Consider the following 19,685-nt stretch of genomic DNA (forward strand, 5'->3'; position numbering starts at 1 on the left):
AACTATATAACTCTAATTTTACACTATTGTAATACCACTGAACTCAAATTACACCATGAAAATAAGGTAAGAGAGCAGTGAGTCAGGTGACTCAGACAAGGAGAATTGTTTTGTACAGCTAGTACTGTAACTTCTAAAACATATTAGGAAAACATGTTAATTACAGAATGTGGCTCTCTCAGTGTCCAAGCAAGAGAAACATACAAAATGGATTTACATCCAAAGCGCTATCAAAAGGATAATGGGAGACATCATTGTGGGACTTTACCAACAGTTTTGGAACAAAGAGTATAATTATCTGAAGTATTTCAGTCACAAAAATGGAGCAGAAATGTATGATTCAGAAAGAAACAAAGAAAGAGGGAATATATAATTTTCAAGTTAGCTCAGAGCCATTCAGTTGTTTACATTATTTATTTCTAACATAAAAAACACCTTAACCCTCTCTTGAAATAATCTTGTCACACAGCGCAAATGACAATGTAGAGTTAGAAATAAGCTCATCTCAGAACAAGGAAGGCCAACAGCATTTTCTGGTTTAGGCTCAAACAGTCAGTATGTTCAGACAGTAAAAGCTCAACTTGATCAGCATGGTCATAATCTTTAACATGGGCTTGAAAGTAGTAGTGAGGGGTTTTGTTTGTTTCAAATGAGAGACTGTAAGCTCTTCGGGGCAGGAACTGGGGTTTTTCAAAATGTTTGAGAAGTGCTTTGCATAACAGAAGTAGAATATTTGGATACTAGTACACCAAGTTAATCATCAAGCTTCAACAAGTTTGTTAAAAGCCAACTCCTTCTCCCCAAACCAAAGACCTAATATTAGGAAACTCAAGGATTTTCCAAATAAATATTTAAGAAAAAATTCATAACAAGGATTTTTAAAGTAAAATAGTCCTCACTGAATTTTGGACTAATTCCATTTTACACAACAAAAAAGCCATACCTTTTGGAAGGGTCTTTTTGAAGACATAGTGAAATTAGTTTTCTAAAGGATTTCCCGTACTTTTTCATCATTTCTTTGTCCTCTACACCTGTTTCTAAAGTGGGAGGGTCATTTTGCAATGTCAGCATTAACACCTATAGTAAAACCAAAAAGGTGACATGGTAAGCGTCTCTGTGAAATTACAACACAATAATAACTGAAATAGGATACAAATATTCCACCAAAAATAGAAAGTTCCTGTTTAAAACATCTTGAGGCACCACACAACGCTTAACAGGGTAGTAAATTTGTACACATTACTCTGACATTTATGGGGTTCATTCACTTATCAGACCTTCACTGAGTATCAGAAATAGATGGAGCAAAGTGATGTTCAGACATACTATGAAACCCACTTGTTAGTTCTGAGTTGGTGGTCTCCAGAAATAATTTAAAAGTCCTGAAGACCAAAATGCTTCAGTCTATCATAAAAGATTCCAAAAGAAACAGAAAAGCCATTCTAAAAAGAATGAAAAAAAGTTGAGTGGCAAGTCAGGGATGGCATAGGTTTTTGCACTGTGTTTTATAAAGGCTGACAGGCAATACTCAAAACCAGTTCTCCCCCTACCTGTAACCAAGCCTGTGGCACATCACCCACAATGCCACACGTCTGACCTTGGAGAACACACAGATAGCATATAGCTAAAGCCACCCATTTGTGAAGATAAAGGTCTGGAAATATCCCTAGGATGGTCTTGCTCCCAGATAAGTTGCATCTGGACACCTTGTAAAAGTTATGGAGGACAGAGAGAATTGTTTCTATATTATTCTGCAAGTGACCCGTGCTAAAATATTTACATAGAAAGTTTGTTGTTGGTAGCTATGCACACGGGAAAAGCATGGGATGGAAAAGGGGGTGAGGGAAAAGAGGAAGCAATTTATCTTTGAAGGATGAGGCCCTGCAACTTGGATCAGCTTGTTTCAACTCCAGAAAAGGATAATGAAGACCTTGATCAAATAGCAGGCAGAGGAGATGAATGAAAAAAAAATGTAAGAGGGGAGCTTACGAAACATTAAACCAAGAAAGCAATCTGGAATTAGCAGAAACACATGAATAAAGAAGTTCGTTACCAGAGAGAAGAGCATTGTAAACATCAAAACATGGCCTACTTGAACAGAAATTTAATATAAAAAAGGTAACAAAGGTCAGGCTCAGCTAATGAGTTTTTCCATGTACTGTAATGGACTTTTATGTTGTATCAATACATCAATGAGATAGTTTCACTGAAATGAAAGTTGTTTAGTTAAAAATCAAACTCTTAATATGAGCCTCATAAATACATAAATCTGCACTCATGTGTGCAGCCACTGTACATATAAGCATTCTCACACAACCCTCTTAGACCAATGACGAGTACACTTGACAAGAGAACAAAAGACAATTTACTATTCACCAAGGAGACAAGGAAAAACAAAACAAAACAGCAGGACTGTACAATACTGAAAAAAATTTCTGCCAGGCCTTCACATCAGGATTAGTCAGTTTAATTCTGGTAAAATGAAAGAAGAGTCATAATAGTGAAGTTGCTACAAGCAATCAACTAGTGTTATACTGAGTTTAAAGCAAAAAAACTCTGGGGGGGAAAAAAACCATCACATTCCTCTTTTGAAATGCCATGGCAGCTAACTCTTGTAACACTTTGGATAGAAATGTATCAATCTGAGAGGGTTGTGTAGGCATACTGCTATGTACAGTAGTTGCTGTAAATTAAGCATATTAAAAACAAATGAAATGAAGTTATGGAGTTTCTCTACATTCAGAACATTACTTTTTACATTCTTAAATGTTAATTTAGTAATTTTAAAGGAGAATATGAAACAGCAGTAACTACCTCAGTTTTCATCTGAGAAATGTTCCTTTTTAAAATGTTCCCTACTAAAATTCACTCAAGACTGTTTCCCAGAAAAGCAAAGATCAAGCTAACTTCAAGACTTCTTAATCTTTTGAAGTAAAGCTCAGGGATGGCGATGCTGTTTAATAAAATGGGAAAAGGGAAACAAAATGGGAAATGACTGCCCAGGAAGGAGTACTACAGAAAGGATCGGAGAGCAATAGTGGATCACAAGCTAAATATGAGTCAACAGTATAACACTGCTGCAAAAAAATAAAACAATCATTCTGCGATGCATTAGCAGGAGTGTTGTAAGCAGGACACAAGAAGTAATTCCTCCATTCTACTCCGCGCTGATTAGGACTCAACTGGCTTATTGTGTCCAGTTCTGGGCACCACATTTCAGGAAAAATGTGGACAAATTGGAGAATGTCCAGAGAAGAGCAACAAAAATGATTAATGGTCTAGAAAACATGACTTATGAGACAAGATTTAAAAAATTGGGTTTGTTTAGACTGCAGAAGAGAAGACAGAGGGGACATAACAGTTTTCAAGTACATAAGAATTTTTCTCCCTCCTCCTTATAACAACCTTTTTATCTACCTAAGAGCAGGACAAGAAGCAATGGGCTTAAATTGCAGCAAGGGTGATTTAGTTTGGACATTAAGAAAATGTCCTAATAGTCAGGGTGGTTAAGCACTGGAATAAACTGCCCAGGGAGGTTGTGGAATCTCCATTATTGGAGATTTTTAAGAGAAGATTAAACATACATCTGTCAGGGATGGTCTAGATAATATTTAGTCCTGCTGGGAGTGAAGGGGACTGGACTACATGACCTCTCGAGGTCCCTTCCAGTCCTACAATTCTATGAATGAAATGTAGTGGAGAATGTTTGTCAGAGCAGTCCTCAATCGCTCAATTTAAGATTATTTTTAGTGAACTCTAAAGTCAGCACATAAAATCTTATTTTTGGCAAATGTAAGATCAGTTATTGCACCTTTCTGCCATTTTTGAGAATAATAAATTTCCAATTTCACACCATCATTCATTTGAAGATGTCAAAGTGTTTTACATGCCCATCTTTCTAATATTACAGATTGACAAAGTATGATCAGAAAAGTGACTAAAAATGACATCCTTCTACTTCTATCAGATGCACACTCGAGGAAGTGACTTTGAACACACCAATTACTCTAGTATCAACATCCTTCCAAGATTAAACTACTTTTTACTGCTATTAGCACTGAAGACCCAACAGAGCTAGGATAAAGCAATGTGAATCCTCTTTTGGTCGCACCTCAACAGAACTGTTAGCTAACTTCTGGTTAGAAAAATCTTCGTTACTAGTGATAACGTGCAAGCCAAAAAATGCAGAGTTTGACCTTTACATACAAGGTGTGCCTGAAAGGCTGGAAGTTATAGAGAAAAATATATTACTTGTGATCTGAACAAAATCTGATCTAAAGTCAGAGAGGTGCTACCACGTGGAGCTCTACAATGACAGAGCCACTTTTCAGATAATTGCACATGACAACTTGCTCATGAAGAAACAGAGCAAGGAACAATACAGGGATCCCATCTTCCAGTTCTATGCTCTGGGCAATCTTGCCTCCTCCATTTAATCTACACAAGACTTAATTAATAAGCTAAAAGTAGAGCAATCCCAAGTCATTAAAAGAGAAATGCCAGAAATTTACTCCGTGTAAAGACCTGAATGTTACTTATGTAACACTAAATTATACATGATTTCGAAGGGTAATTACTTTCATAGGAGGATATTTGTGGTACGGTGCAGCTCCTGTTGCTAATTCAATGGCAGTTATTCCAAAACTCCACATATCGGCCTTGAAATCATAACCTCTCACCTATTGCAGGGCAAAAAAGAAGTTTTAGTGTGGTGTTTTAAATGTGAAGTCATCATAAGATACAAGTGCATTTCATTAGTCATAAAGATACCTGTTCCATGACTTCAGGTGCCATCCAACATGGAGTACCAACAAAGGTTTTTCTTACTTTGTTACGGGTAACATCGCCTCCTGTTGCTAAAAATGCACTAACACCAAAATCTGGAACACACATTTTAAAAAAAAAAAAAAAAAAGTTAAAAGTTCACCCTCTTCCCCATACCAAAACTAAACAGAAAAAATATATATATACATTTTAAAATAGGAGTCCAATTATAAAATCTTTTTTATAATTAAATTCAGCTGAAGAGTTATCCTTTTACAGCTGGCAGAACTACACAAAAATGTTAGAGACACAGAATAACAGCCTTATCTTCCTCTGTTCACATTCGTCTGTTAAGGTCATCTTAACACACAACACACCATCAACATGGGGAACTTATTGCCATGGGATGTTGTGAAGGCCAGAAATATAACTGAGTTCAAGAAAAGAACTGGGTAAGTTCATGGAGGATAGGTCCATCAATGGCAATTTAGCCAAGATGGCCAGGGACACATGCTCCGGGTGTCCCTAAGCCTCCAAACTGCCAGTAGAGGAGACTGGACAACATTTTGAGATCACTCAAAATTGCCTGTACTGTTCATTCCCTCTGAAGCATCTGGCACCAGCCACTGTCAGAAGACAGGATACCGGGCTAGACGGACCATTGGTCTAACCCAGTATGGTTGTTCTGATCTTAAAAGACCAGTAATTTTGGCATATTCGAAGAGTATTCAATTACATTCCATTTGCCTTCCAAGGGAATTGAGCCCCCAAGTTTTCAAATTTGTATTATTTTCTATCATTGTACCCTACTTCTAAGGTACCTTACTTTTTCTGGGTTTTGTCAATTTATCATTTTTAATAAAAAGTAAAAAAAAAAAAAAAAGTGCCCATCTGCAAAGATCTTTGGAGACCACAGCAAATAAAGAAATTAAAATCATGAATGAAGTAAGGCAACAGGGACAATTTAAAAAAAGCTATATTCTTGGTCAGGAACCAGCTACAGAACATAGATACCATTGTTTCTGCTGTATTATTTTCAGTCTTTTCCTCTAGAAGTATTTGGGATTTTTATATTATCCGTACAGTTTGTGAAATCGGTGCAACATTTGATGCTCTTATGCTGGACTACAGAGTTCTGTATCTTAATATACCCTGCAATTAGACACCATTTTTGAACAGAGAACATTAAAGGGCTTGGTGTTGCTACGAACATAGCTTCTTATGCATTCTCCTTTTTAAGCAAGCAATTCTCAACTTGTTTTAAACAATTACTTTTTAAAAATTGATTCAAAGGACTTGAATGCGCTCCTTAATTCAAGAGTTTACTCACACTTGAACCCAGTCTTCTCAACATGTGGCTGTGTATTATACATTTTTGTTCTTTAACAGCATAACTGAAGTAGGGCTTTGAGACATTACAGACCCAAACCTGGACCCACTCACATTCGTTTCCCCACTGACTTTGATGGGGATCAGCATTTACGATTTTGCCTTTGGTTTAAAATGGGATTAGAGTTTGGTCACTGATACTTTGTCATTACTCTCCACAAAACCATTATCAAGTGTGCGTCCAGTAAGCGCATTACAAGTAGATTGTCTTTTTTGGTTCCCTCCTATACTGATAAACACAGAAGAAACAATGCATTTAAGTTTGCCATCTAAATATGGTTTTCAGGGACCTGACCTGCAACTTGTTTGGTAAGGATTAAAAGCAAGATCCTTGAGAGTCTGGGCCTGCTGCATGAAGCACTTTTGTTTTATATAACACATTATAGGTTAAGAGTTGCTGCTTTAGGACTTGTCAATATTCTGTAATGGGTAATGTCTTCTGAACAGAGTCCTTCTATCTAACCACGCAATTCTGCACTGAGTACTGAAGTATGAAGAAATGTTATTTTATTAACTAGTTGTCTATATTTCAGTTCTAGCTTATTCATTAACTTTTCATGAAATGAGTTATACAGATGAGAGCTGGTTTTAGCTTTGTTTTTCAGGCCACATTTGTTTATATCTTTAAGCCTGTGCACCACATTTTTAAAATTTTATTTATATGCACCTATTTGGTGCATAAGCTTCATAATAATCACCCAAATACTGCCCCATAGGTAAGTATATATTCTGTTTTATGACTTCACAGATATGAAGAACTTTCAAATGCATATTAAACTAGCTGGAGACCGCAGTGTTTGACAAGTCATATATAGAGGAGGAACAAGAACAAAAGTCATAACAAAAAGCGTTCCTTCACTGAGTAGCTTTGTATCTCAGATATAGATTCTTTAAAACATACCGGTTGTTTACTCAAAAGGTTCAGAGAGGTTTGATTTCCCCTGTCCTAACCCAATACTGTGCCTTTAGCATTGACATTTTCCTGTATTGTTAGGCCACTTAACCAAATGGGAAAAGGGAAGTGGACAAAACTGAAGAAGTTAGATAGCAAATAGTGTTACACATTCATGGTAAGAGACAGTAGCAATGTACAGGCAGCTGCCAAGGAAGAGAAGTTAACTATGTGTGTTTATGAAGCCTCTTAAGAGTCTTGCAAGTGGAAAGAATGGTGGGAGTGGGACAGCCTCACACACACAGTGAGTTAAATACACGAGTGGCAAGATTTTCCAAAGCATTTAAGTGACTTAGGATGAGTCCATTTTCAAAAGCAGCATATGCATGGATGATCCCAAGTCTCACTGAGTACAGTGCAGGGAGAAAGTCAACAGGCATTAAGCTCATGTACCCAAGTCACTTTGGAGAGAGAGTATCAGAGGGGTAGCTGTGTTTGCTACTTTTACAGATCCAGACTAAGAGTCCTGTGGCACCTTATAGACTAACAGAAGTACTGGAGCATAAGCTTTCGTGGGTGAATACCCACTTCATCGGATGCATGTAGTGGAAATTTCCAGAGGCAGGTACAAATATGCAAGCAAGAATCAGGCTAGGGATAACAAGGTTAGTTCAATCAGGGAGGATGAGGCCCTCTTCTAGCAGTTGAGGTGTGAACACCAAGGGAGGAGAAACTGCTTTTGTAGCTGGCTAGCCATTCAGTCTTTGTTTAATCCTGAGCTGAAGGTGTCAAATTTGCAAATGAACTGAAGCTCAGCAGTTTCTCTTTAAAGTCTGGTCCTGAAGTTTTTTGCTGCAGGATGGCTACCTTTAAATTACTATTGTGTGTCCAGGGAGGCTGAAGTGTTCTCCTACAGGTTTTTGTATATTGCCATTCTGATTTGTGTCCATCTATTCTTTTACGTAGGGACTGTCCAGTTTGGCCGACGTACATAGCAGAGGGGCATTGCTGGCACATGATGGCGTAGATTACATTGGTGGACGTGCAGGTGAATGAAGCGGTGATGGTGTGGCTGATCTGGTTAGGTCCTGTGATGGTGTTGCTGGTGTAGATATGTGCACAGAGTTGGCATCGAGGTCTGTTGCATGGATTGGTTCCTGAGTTAGAGTTACTATTGTGCGGCGTGCAGTTGCTAGCAAGAATATGGTTCAGGTTGGCGGGTTGTCTGTGTGCAAGGACTGGCCTGCCTCCCAACGCTTGTACCACCAGCACTCCCAGCTATCTCCATGACACCACTGATTTCCTGAGAAAACTACAGTGCATTGGTGATCTTCCATGGTGGCTAGGATGGTGTTTTCTGGATGTAGAGGCTCTCTACACAAACATCCCACACACAGATGGAATACAAGCTGTCAGGAACAGTATCCCTGATGATGCCACAGCACAACTGGTTGCTTAGCTCTGACTTTAACCTCACGCACAATTATTTCAAATTTGGTGACAAACCTACTTTATACTCCTTCTTGCAAATAAAAAAAAAAAGTCATTAGACAATTTTATTATATAGCAGATGACAGAAGAGAGTCACCAATACTAAATCAGTACTTGCCAACTTTTACTACACTGTGGTACCCAAGAGATCCTAATTTTTCCCTGGATTCAGAGGAGGTTGCTCTGTAATAAAATGCTGGTGAATATAGAGGTCATGGTGCCCGTTGTACCCAGAGCTCTAAAACTATGTTGTTTTGGCTGAAGTTTCCTCTCAAAATCAAAATTAGGTGGCAAGTTTTAAACCTTTTCTTTCTAATAAATATGGAGACCTTCACAACACTCTGCAAGACCCAGCTACTTTCCCAGGCTTAAAACTCAGATTAATACTGAGGAGAAGCCTCAAAAGCATCTGAAAAAGAGTCTGGTTAAACATAGTCTGTTCTGTGGTCATTCGTAGCCACATCAATGAACAGTAGAAGACCTGCCTACTGAAATTTAAGGGTTTTGCACCCACAGCTACATACGAAGTGGAAATGAAAGACCTTTTCCCTAGATTACTAAAGCTGCACACTCTAAGATTACCACAGAACTGTCACTTATATTGACTAAAGTAAAAACTTTACCAAACAGCCCATACCTTCTTTCAGTTCCCCCTCAGTCTCCAACTGTGATAACAAGGGAAGATTGTTCATTAGTGTGTGCTCCTTATCTCGACTTGGGTTTCTGTTCCTTCACTTATTCCACGGCTTTTTTATATTCTCTACGCTTGACTTGCCTAGAAGGCCGAAACATCGATGAAGTACTAATTATTTCTTGCACAAGGCACTAGATGTTACAATCTTATGGGTATTTAATAGGCTATAGGACTATGGGCCAGTAATGATTTTAGAACCATTTAGTTAAGAGTAGGCTGAAAAACTTTCACTTCTCCTTTACAGTGAACAGAAAGAGGAAAAAAAGTTTGGAATTTTTAAAAATTCCAAACTATGCAACAAAAGGTTTGCTACATTCCCCCTAGCCAACTCTGTTCCGCTACCCCAGGGTCTGCGACTACACATCTTTCCTGCACTTCAATTTCTTTGAAGATTGAAGAGCCTACTTAAATATTTAACACGCTTCTAAGTCCATATAGATTCTGTTTCTCATTTGTCATACACAAATGAGCACCAGTATTTGTTAGCCTTAGCACTTTGCAAAAAGCGAGAATACTGAAGGGCAATTACAGTTTCAAATATCATTGTTTACAAAATTTAACATTAAACAATAAACCATTTTGTCTTTGTACATTTCTCATTTTGAACTGAACTTTATTATGCAAAGCCACCAATACTGTGGCCAGGAATCCTTTAATTATAGAAATCAGGTGTAATTGTTAACAAAGGGAGGCATATAAAGTGTTCAACGAAAAGTGATTTTTGATTGCGACTATTTTTATGACTTTGAAAGAAAAAATACATACAAACTGAAAATACAGAGCACCCACAAAGCTGAAAAAATAGAAGATTTTTTTTTAAAATAGATTGTAAAAAATCAAAATTGATGACTCTCAGCTCCTTAAATGTTTTCATCTTGCATTTCTGCTTTCATTTATTGCTGGATTTACAACAAATCACATTACAGGAACTGCGCACACCAGCCAGGACTTGCAAAGACAGTTCAGATTCAAATATTCTCCCCAGGTGAAGATGTGGAATAGCCTTCTAGCTAGAAAGTGTGCCATAAAAACCACATGCCACAGGATACATGCCATATGTCCACACAGTCATGGAGTTTCATTAATTCTAGATGCACTGCATGACTTCACAGCACAGTGAAGGGGCTTACTCACCGAGAGTAATGCCAAGGACAGGAATGGAAAGAAGACATAGAACTAATCACAGGGATTCTAACTACAGCAAGACGCAGTGATGTACTGTCCAAAGAGACATATGGTAATCCTGGCAAGAAACACAGTATTACTCATGAGAAGGACTGCATGATCTTCATAGGATCAAAAGTATAGTTAGAGTATCCAAAGTTAACAAAATCAATTGAGACCGCTTTTTCAAAAATCTAATGCAATCACATGGATAGAATTTGGGGTAATTCCCTTATAAAATGAGTGGATCTCAAATACTTGAACTAACGTTTTAGAAAAGTCAGTGTCTCAGCAATTGCCTAATATGTCCTACACTTGAAGCCATGTGATTTCAGGTACAGCTAGAAATCTGCCCAATTATTTCCTTTTATTTCAATTTAACATTAAATAGAAAAAGCAACTGAAGATTTAATATCCCATTAATTTTAATATTAATTTTTTGGGGGGAAAAGGTCAAACCTCCACATGTTACTTCTGTTTAATTCCAGGGCTTTGGAGTGGAGCCCGGAGCTGGAGTGTGGAGCAGTGGAGCTGCAGGTTTTTGCCCGGAGCTGGAGCGGAGCCGGAGCACAGAAAAACTTGACTGCTCCCCCATCCAGGATTTTTTTTTTCCCTTCTGCCATTTTCAATGCAAAATGAATGATATTTAGCAAGAAAGTCCTAAAGGTGCCAAAAAAAAGTTTCAGATTGTATAACAATTGATATTATCATCTACTTTACCACTTTACGTAATATGTCACAGTTATTCTCTCTTCGGCCGAAATCAAGATTTAACATACAGATACAAAATCAAAGTTTTTTTGACAGGTTTCAGAGTAACAGCCGTGTTAGTCTGTCTTTGCAAAAAGAAAAGGAGTACTTGTGGGACCTTAGAGACTAACCAGTTTATTTGAGCATAAGCTTTCGTGAGCTACAGCTCACTTCATCAGATGCATACCGTGGAAACTGCAGAAGACATTATATACACAGAGACCATGAAACAATACCTCCTCCCACCCCACTCTCCTGGTAATAGCCCATCCAAAGTGACCACTCTCCTTACAATGTGTATGAAAATCAAGGTGGGCCATTTCCAGCACAAATCCAGGTTCTCACACCCCCCACTTTTTTTTCTCCAAAAACCACACACACAAACTCACTCTCCTGCTGGTAATAGCTTATCCAAACTGACCACTCTCCTTACAATGTGTATGATAACCAAGGTGGGCCATTTCCAGCGTAAATCCAAGTTTAACCAGAACGTCTGAGGGGGTGGGGGTAGGAAAAAACAAGGTGAAATAGGTTACCTTGCATAATGACTTAGCCACTCCCAGTCTCTATTTAAGCCTAAATTAATAGTATCCAATTTGCAAATGAATTCCAATTCAGCAGTTTCTCGCTGGAGTCTGATTTGAAGTTTTTTTTGTTGTAAGATAGCGACCTTCGTGTCTGTAATTGCGCGACCAGAGAGACTGAAGTGTTCTCCGACTGGTTTTTGAATGTTATAATTCTTGACATCTGATTTGTGTCCATTTATTCTTTTACGTAGAGACTGTCCAGTTTGACCAATGTACATGGCAGAGGGGCATTGCTGGCACATGATGGCATATATCACATTGGTAGATGTGCAGGTGAACGAGCCTCTGATAGTGTGGCTGATGTTATTAGGCCCTGTGATGGTGTCCCCTGAATAGATATGTGGGCACAGTTGGCAACGGGCTTTGTTTCAAGGATAAGTTCCTGGGTTAGTGGTTTTGTTGTGTGGTGTGTGGTTGCTGGTGAGTATTTGCTTCAGGTTGAGGGGCTGTCTGTAGGCAAGGACTGGCCTGTCTCCCAAGATTTGTGAGAGTGTTGGGTCATCCTTCAGGATAGGTTGTAGATCCTTAATAATGCGTTGGAGGGGTTTTAGTTGGGGGCAGAAGGTGATGGCTAGTGGCGTTCTGTTATTTTCTTTGTTAGGCCTGTCCTGTAGTAGGTGACTTCTGGGAACTCTTCTGGCTCTATCAATCTGTTTTTTTTTTTTTTATCTTGTAGGTGTGTGTCTCTGTCTGAGGGGTTGGAGCAAATGCGGTTGTATCGCAGAGCTTGGCTGTAGACAATGGATCGTGTGGTGTAGTCAGGGTGAAAGCTGGAGGCATGTAGGTAGGAATAGTGGTCAGTAGGTTTCCGGTATAGGGTGGTGTTTATGTGACCATAGTTTATTAGCACTGTAGTGTCCAGGAAGTGGATCTCTTGTGTGGACTGGACCAGGCTGAGGTTGATGGTGGGATGGAAATTGTTGAAATCATGGTGGAATTCCTCAAGGGCTTCTTTTCCATGGGTCCAGATGATGAAGATGTCATCAATATAGCGCAAGTGGAGTAGGGGCTTTAGGGGACGAGAGCTGAGGAAGCGTTGTTCTAAATCAGCCATAAAAATGTTGGCATACTGTGGGGCCATGCGGGTACCCATAGCAGTGCCGCTGATCTGAAGGTGTACATTGTCCTCAAATGTAAAATAGTTATGGGTGAGGACAAAGTCAAAGAGTTCAGCCACCAGGTTAGCCGTGACATTATCGGGGATAGTGTTCTTGACGGCTTGTAGTCCATCTTTGTGTGGAATGTTCGTGTAGAGGGCTTCTACATCCATAGTGGCCAGGATGGTGTTATCAGGAAGATCACCGATGGATTGAAGTTTCCTCAGGAAGTCAGTGGTGTCTCGAAGGTAGCTGGAAGTGCTGGTAGCGTAGGGCCGGAGGAGGGAGTCTACATAGCCAGACAATCCTGCTGTCAGGGTGCCAATGCCTGAGATGATGGGGCGCCCAGGATTTCCAAGTTTATGGATCTTGGGTAGTAGACAGAATATCCCAGGTCGGGGTTCCAGGGGTGTGTCTGTGCGGATTTGATCTTGTGCTTTTTCAGGAAGTTTCTTGAGCAAATGCTGTAGTTGCTTTTGGTAACTCTCCGTGGGATCAGAGGGTAATGGCTTGTAGATAGTGGTGTTGGAGAGCTGCCGAGCAGCCTCTTGTTCATATTCCGACCTATTCATGATGACAACAGCACCTCCTTTGTCAGCCTTTTTGATTATGATGTCAGAGTTGTTTCTGAGGCTGTGGATGGTGTTGTGTTCTGCACAGCTGAGGTTGTGGGGCAAGTGATGCTGCTTTTCCACAATTTCAGCCTGTGCATGTCGGCAGAAGCACTCTATGTAGAAGTCCAGTCTGCTGTCTCGACCTTCAGGAGGAGTCCACCTAGAATCCTTCTTTTTGTAATGTTGGTAGGGAGGCCTCTGTGGATTAGTATGTTGTTCAGAGGTATTTTGGAAATATTCCTTGAGTCGGAGACGTTGAAAATAGGATTCTAGGTCACCACAGAACTGTATCATGTTTGTGGGGGTAGAGGGGCAGAAGGAGAGGCCCCGAGATAGGACAGCTGCTGGGCTGAGAGTATAGTTGAATAGGTTAACAATATTGCTGGGTGGGTTGAGGGAACCACTGCTGTGGCCCCTTGTAGCATGTAGTAGTTTAGAAAGTTTAATGTCCTTTTTCTTTTGTAGAGAAGCAAAGTGTGCATTGTAAATGGCTTGTCTAGTTTTAGTAAATTCCAGCCACGAGGAAGTTTGCGTGGAAGGTTGGTTTTTTTATGAGAGTATCCATTTTTGAGAGCTCATTCTTAATCTTTCCCTGTTTGCTGTAGAGGATGCTGATCAGGTGATTCTGCAGTTTCTTTGAGAGCGTGTGGCACAAGCTGTCAGCATCGTCTGTGTGGTATGTAGATTGTAATGGATTTTTTACCTTCAGTACTTTTGGTACTATGTCCATCTGTTTGCATTTGGAAAGGAAGATGTCTGTCTGTATCTGTACAAGTTTTTTCATGCAGTTGATAGATTTCCACTCCATATGGCTAAATGCAGTGCCTTGCATAATGACAGGTTTCAGAGTAACAGCCGTGTTAGTCTGTATTCGCAAAAAGAAAAGGAGTACTTGTGGCACCTTAGAGACTAACCAATTTATTTGAGCATAAGCTTTCGTGAGCTACAGCTCACTTCATCGGATGCATACTGTGGAAACTGCAAAAGACATTATATACACAGAGACCATGAAACAATACCTCCTCCCACCCCACTCTCCTGCTGGTTATAGCTTTTTTTGGAGATATGTTTTATTAAAGAATCAGATAATCATCAGACATCCGGCAATACTGCAGACTGCTCCCACCCTTGTGCCAAGGTTAGGCAAGTACGTACTTGCATAGATTAGTTAGATAAGTGTGTGTTGATACTTCTTTTGTAAGGGTTGATCAACGAGACGCGCTGAGTGCTGCGATTACGGAAAAGTGTGACGGAAGACACAACATTTAAGATATTACAAACAGGTATATTGCAAAAATATATATATGTTTTTGTTTATTGATATATTAAGATATCGCAAGAGATATTAACCACAAGCTCATTTCTAACACGGGTTCCCGTTATCGGTACATTTGTTCATTTATACATGCTCCCATATCACTCTGGCGGACTTATTTTATATGTCATCTGTTCAACGGTCTTTTGGTAGCGTTGTTTGTAATTTTAAATTTACTGAAAAAGTTGTTGCAGAGTAACAGCCGTGTTAGTCTGTATTCGCAAAAAGAAAAGGAGTACTTGTGGCACCTTAGAGACTAACCAATTTATTTGAGCATAAGCTCACAAAAGCTTATGCTCAAATAAATTGGTTAGTCTCTAAGGTGCCACAAGTACTCCTTTTCTTTTTTTGAAAAAGTTGTGTGCAGCAGGCATATAAATATACAGTATATAGAAATTAGGAGTGATTTTTGTGATATATCCAGAGTGATTGGAAAATGTCCAACACAACTTTGGGGGTGAATCCTTACTTCACTTTAAGAAAAAATGTTTGTGAACACGTGTCCTAAAATTCTTCCTAAGGGAGCTACAGTCCCTTCGAAGAGGTGATGAAAAGTTAATTTCTGATTAACATCTCAAAAACACTTTATATTAAAGTAATGAAATTATGTCTGTGTTTTAGCGTTAGTATGTGCTACCATATTACATTAGCCAAAATTATTTAAACCATAGGTTTAAACGAACTGGCGGTTGTTCATTTTTATTTCATATTTCAAGAAAGGCTTCTCATCGACTGCCCCTGGCTACGAGCGGTAATATTATGTTCCATAACAACTTAATAATAAATAATAACCAAAAATTATGTTTAAAATGTATGGTTCCAAAGTTGAAAAATAAGTAAGATTGTTTGTATCATTCTAAGCATCTAAGATGATTAAAATTTTTAAACAGTTTTCTTGGAACCAGTTAATGATACAAAATAAATTAAGAGGACCATTTTAATGCATGTTTTAGCATTAAATTAGATTCCAGAGTTGTATCTGTTAAATAGTCAAAGATTTAAAAAAAAACCATTGATTAAAATTGGCCCAGTCCCCCCAGTTCACGACGCCTGTAGTTTAGATAATTTTATTTGAATGATGTTGTATGACAGAATGTTGAAAATAAACTTTAAGGGGAGAGCGGATTCAAATTGCAAGCACAGTCCTTTTAGTAAAGAGAGCAAACTTTCAGAAATATGTTTTTGCTTCATCAGCCTGAATAGATTATACAAGATAGAGCAAATAATAGGTTCCATCTTGTGCAATGTTTCCATCCTGATGAAGGAAAAACATATTTCCGAAAATTTGCTCTCTTTACTAAAAGGACTGTGCTTGCAATTTGAATCCGCTCTCCCCTTAAAGTTTATTTTCAACCTCGTAACGTGTAGCCTCGTTACTTCCCAACGATTAATGTTGTAGAACAGCGATAGCACGTACTAACGCTACGGCACATTCCAAATTTCATTGATATATCTATATGAAAGCATTTTTGAGATATTAATTAAAAACTTGGAAAATATTTCAAATATTTTACCACAAAATTTCATGAGAAAAACTTGCAATTTATAAATAAAAATTTATATTAATTATGTATATTAAAAATACTTTACTTCATTAAAACTGCAAGCAACATGTTAAAATATTAAATATACTTTAATAACAATTTTGTATAAAAAGAGAATGAGATCATTTTTGTCCAGAAAATCCAAAATAAATTCAAAGTACCTTAAGTGGTTAAGATATCACAAGCAGGTACATTAAGAAAAAAAAATCTAATTCTTTTGTTCATTGCTTTTCAAAGATCATAAACATTTGGATGTGGTAGCAGCACAAGAAGATTTGGCCATGGCTTCAACAAAAAACAAAAACAAAAAATCAAATCTGCCCCCCCAAAATGATTGATAGCCGATTTTACGGAAAAGGATCTCAACGACATCTTTACTTTTGAATTTTAAAAACCCAAATTTGGACTTTTGGGAAAAGCAAAGAAGAAATTGGCAACATGCAAGGTAGGAAAAGGAAGTGAATGGGGAGCTCAAACCATGTTGCTTCAAGACAAGCGAAAAGTGCTGTGAAAAGTTTCAACCTTTGGCGGCATGTAAAATGTAACCATCCTGAAAACTATGCAGCTCTGGTTACAAAAAAGGACCAGGAAGATGAGGTAAAACAAAAGGCTGACGTCGCTAAACAACGTTCACCTGACTCTTTTCTCCAGGAGTTTTCAAAGAGTTTTTTTTTCCCCCAGAGCTTCATCTGACAAGAAACCCAAAATTGAGCAAACAAAACTTGACTCATATTTGAAGTCCTCAAAGGTTACAGTCACCATGGATGCCAATACTTTCCGTGAAGGGCTGATGGAAATGGTTTGCTTGAGTTCAACACCACTCACTACCTTCAGGCTAAAGAACAAAGGATTCCAAAAAATTGCAGGTGAAATGCGTTGGCAGCTTGGTGTTTCGACGGGGCACGATGCGGTTCATCATTTAGTTGTCAACACAGCTGAGTCTGGTCGCAAAGAGCTCAAGAAAGCTTTGGAGCAAAAATTGTGCTACTGAAAATGGATGCTGCAACCCATGGAAACAGAAATTTCCTTGCAATCAATGCTCAGTACTATGAAGAAGGAAAAGAAAGCTGTGGCAAAAACCTTGGACATAAATAGACACTGAAGGGCATCAATTTTTCGTACGTGAAAAGTCAAGTAAAAGCTATTTTAGAAAAATTTGGGATCAGTGAAATGCAAGTGCTGAGCATCTGCGCTGACAATGCAACAAACATGACATGTGCCGTCAAAAATTTCAGTGAGGACAATGAAACCATTTCTACCTCTGAGAACAGGGATGTCAACAGAACTGAAGCTATTTTGCCTGATGAAGGAGCTAAAGGAATGGATGAAATCGAACTCAACATGGATGCTGCTGCGCAATGGGTTAATAACCCTAGCCTCATACTTCCAACATGGCTTCATGAGGACGACTCAAAAGTCCAACTAATGAGGTGTGGTATTCACACTCTTCAGTTGGCAACCTGGGATGGATTGAACAAAGAACATGCGAAGAAATTTCTGGCAAAAATTCGACAAGTCGTTGTCAAACTATGAACCTCAAGTATTCAAAGTGTTCTGCTTGATCTACATGGGGTAACTTAATCATCGGATACTGCCACTCACTGGGGTTCAACATTTGTGATGATTGATCGGCTTCTCATTTTTCAGTCTTACTGTGACCAAGTGGCTGCTGCTGGAACAAAAGCTGAATGGGACGAAGTGAAGAACATGCGAGACCTCTTGGCAAAGCCGAATCAAACTGTGAATCTTCAAGCTGTCAATGTAACCCTGGGAGTTTTAATGAAGGAACTGCGAAAACTGTCAAAATTCTTGCAAGAAAATGGTGGACAAATTGCAGAAGGAATTCTGTCCTCCATGCAGAAACGCAAACAGAAGCTTTTTGACAATATTCCTTTCCTTGCTGGAGTTTATGTTGACCCACGGTATCGGATTCTTCTTACCTCAAGGAAATACCAAAGGCAAAGGAAGGGCTCCTTGATATTGCTCGACGACTCGAAAAACAAAATCTATTACTACATTTGAACTCGGCGAAAGAGGTTGAAGAAAACGAAAAACAACAAAAGGAGTCATCAACAATCGAATCTGTGGTTTCGGAAAGTTCACATCCTTCAGAAATAGCAGGCTGTTCTCAAAACTTCCGTCTCCACTCTGAACTTGTTCGAGCGTCCATCCCTGAGACGTCTTCAACCATCACAGGGAAATGGAGACAATTTAAACACCAATTCTTCAGAAGATGACGCCTTCGAAAAGGAACTGGATAAACAACAAAGACGGCAGCGAGTTTCTGCGATACATAATTGTAATGAAGCATTATTTGAGAGAAACTTTCGGGAAGATTGTGAGGCGATGGAGTCTATTGGTAGGCTAAAAGTTAAGTCTGTTTTTGAGGCCATTCACAGCTACCCACACCACATTCAAGCTGCCTGTAGAATTGCTTCGAGCATGCCAACAACCCAAGCTACTGTAGAGCTACTGTTTTCAGCTTTAAAGTTAATTTTAAATGATTTGTGGCATGAAAGGCTATGAAAGACAACTTGATATCTGCAATAATTTTTTTACAGAATGTATTATGAATGATTCTAGTTTGTATCATTGTTGATGACATTTAAGTTGTTTTAAGTCTGAATAAAAATGTTTTTTCAAAATTACAGTATGTACTTTTTTATTTAGTTAAAAATTAGAGTTGGAGCGCAGAATGGAGCTGGAGTAGTTATTATTGGTGCCGGAGTAGAGCAATTCAAAAATTTGATTGCTCCAAATCCCTGTTTAATTCAAAGGAGATTTCTGCTCACAAGCTGAAAACTAACATTTTTCTAATTCGTGACTTGCTCTTGATAGCTAATCTACTAATAGCTTCTGCTCTGTTCAGCGTTATTTCCATGCCCTTGTAGACGTTATTTAAAAACAAAAAACAAAAAAAACATGCAAAAAGTCATGTGGACAACCCAGGGCATGTTCCTAGCTTCTTTTAAACTTATGCAGCCTAGTGGCTAGCAATCATGAGAATTAACAACTTATTTGGTTGATATTATAGGCAGACTAACAACAAGAAGGAAAGTACATGTTTTATAACATGATCTTTAAGAGGCCTTAGAAATTATTGGAGTGTCCATCATGAAACAATGAAATTCTAAGAGTGGAAAGGGAGGCATTTTCTCCTAAACATCCCTCCACACATTTTCAAGAAGAGTCTTGAGGCCCAGGTCACTGTAAAGACATCTCCATTATATTTTAGTGTAGATTTTAAAGTCACCATGATGTATTGGAATAAGTTACAGAAATACAGTTCATGACATAATGCAGAGGACAAAGTGAATTGGTAAGTCTGGGTAACAAGTTCTCTCACGGATGCGGATCGTTACAAGATGCTGGGAAATAAGTTTT

At 38.7% G+C, this 19,685-nt stretch overlaps 1 protein-coding gene across 3 annotated transcripts in view; it reads right to left on the reverse strand.

The window, feature by feature from the left end:
- Window positions 1–19,685, reverse strand: part of STK39 (serine/threonine kinase 39) — a 198,994-nt gene that overhangs the window by 124,384 nt on the left and 54,925 nt on the right. For all 3 annotated transcript variants that reach the window (XM_073305735.1, XM_073305733.1, XM_073305734.1), the window contains 3 exons: window positions 4,771–4,880; window positions 4,578–4,679; window positions 944–1,077 (listed from right to left, as the gene is read on the reverse strand). In XM_073305735.1, coding sequence (XP_073161836.1) covers window positions 944–1,077; window positions 4,578–4,679; window positions 4,771–4,880 — 346 coding nt within the window. The remainder of the gene's footprint in view (window positions 1–943; window positions 1,078–4,577; window positions 4,680–4,770; window positions 4,881–19,685) is intronic.

This window comes from Lepidochelys kempii, chromosome 11 (genome assembly GCF_965140265.1).
Source record: "Lepidochelys kempii isolate rLepKem1 chromosome 11, rLepKem1.hap2, whole genome shotgun sequence".
NCBI lineage: Eukaryota > Metazoa > Chordata > Testudines > Cheloniidae > Lepidochelys > Lepidochelys kempii.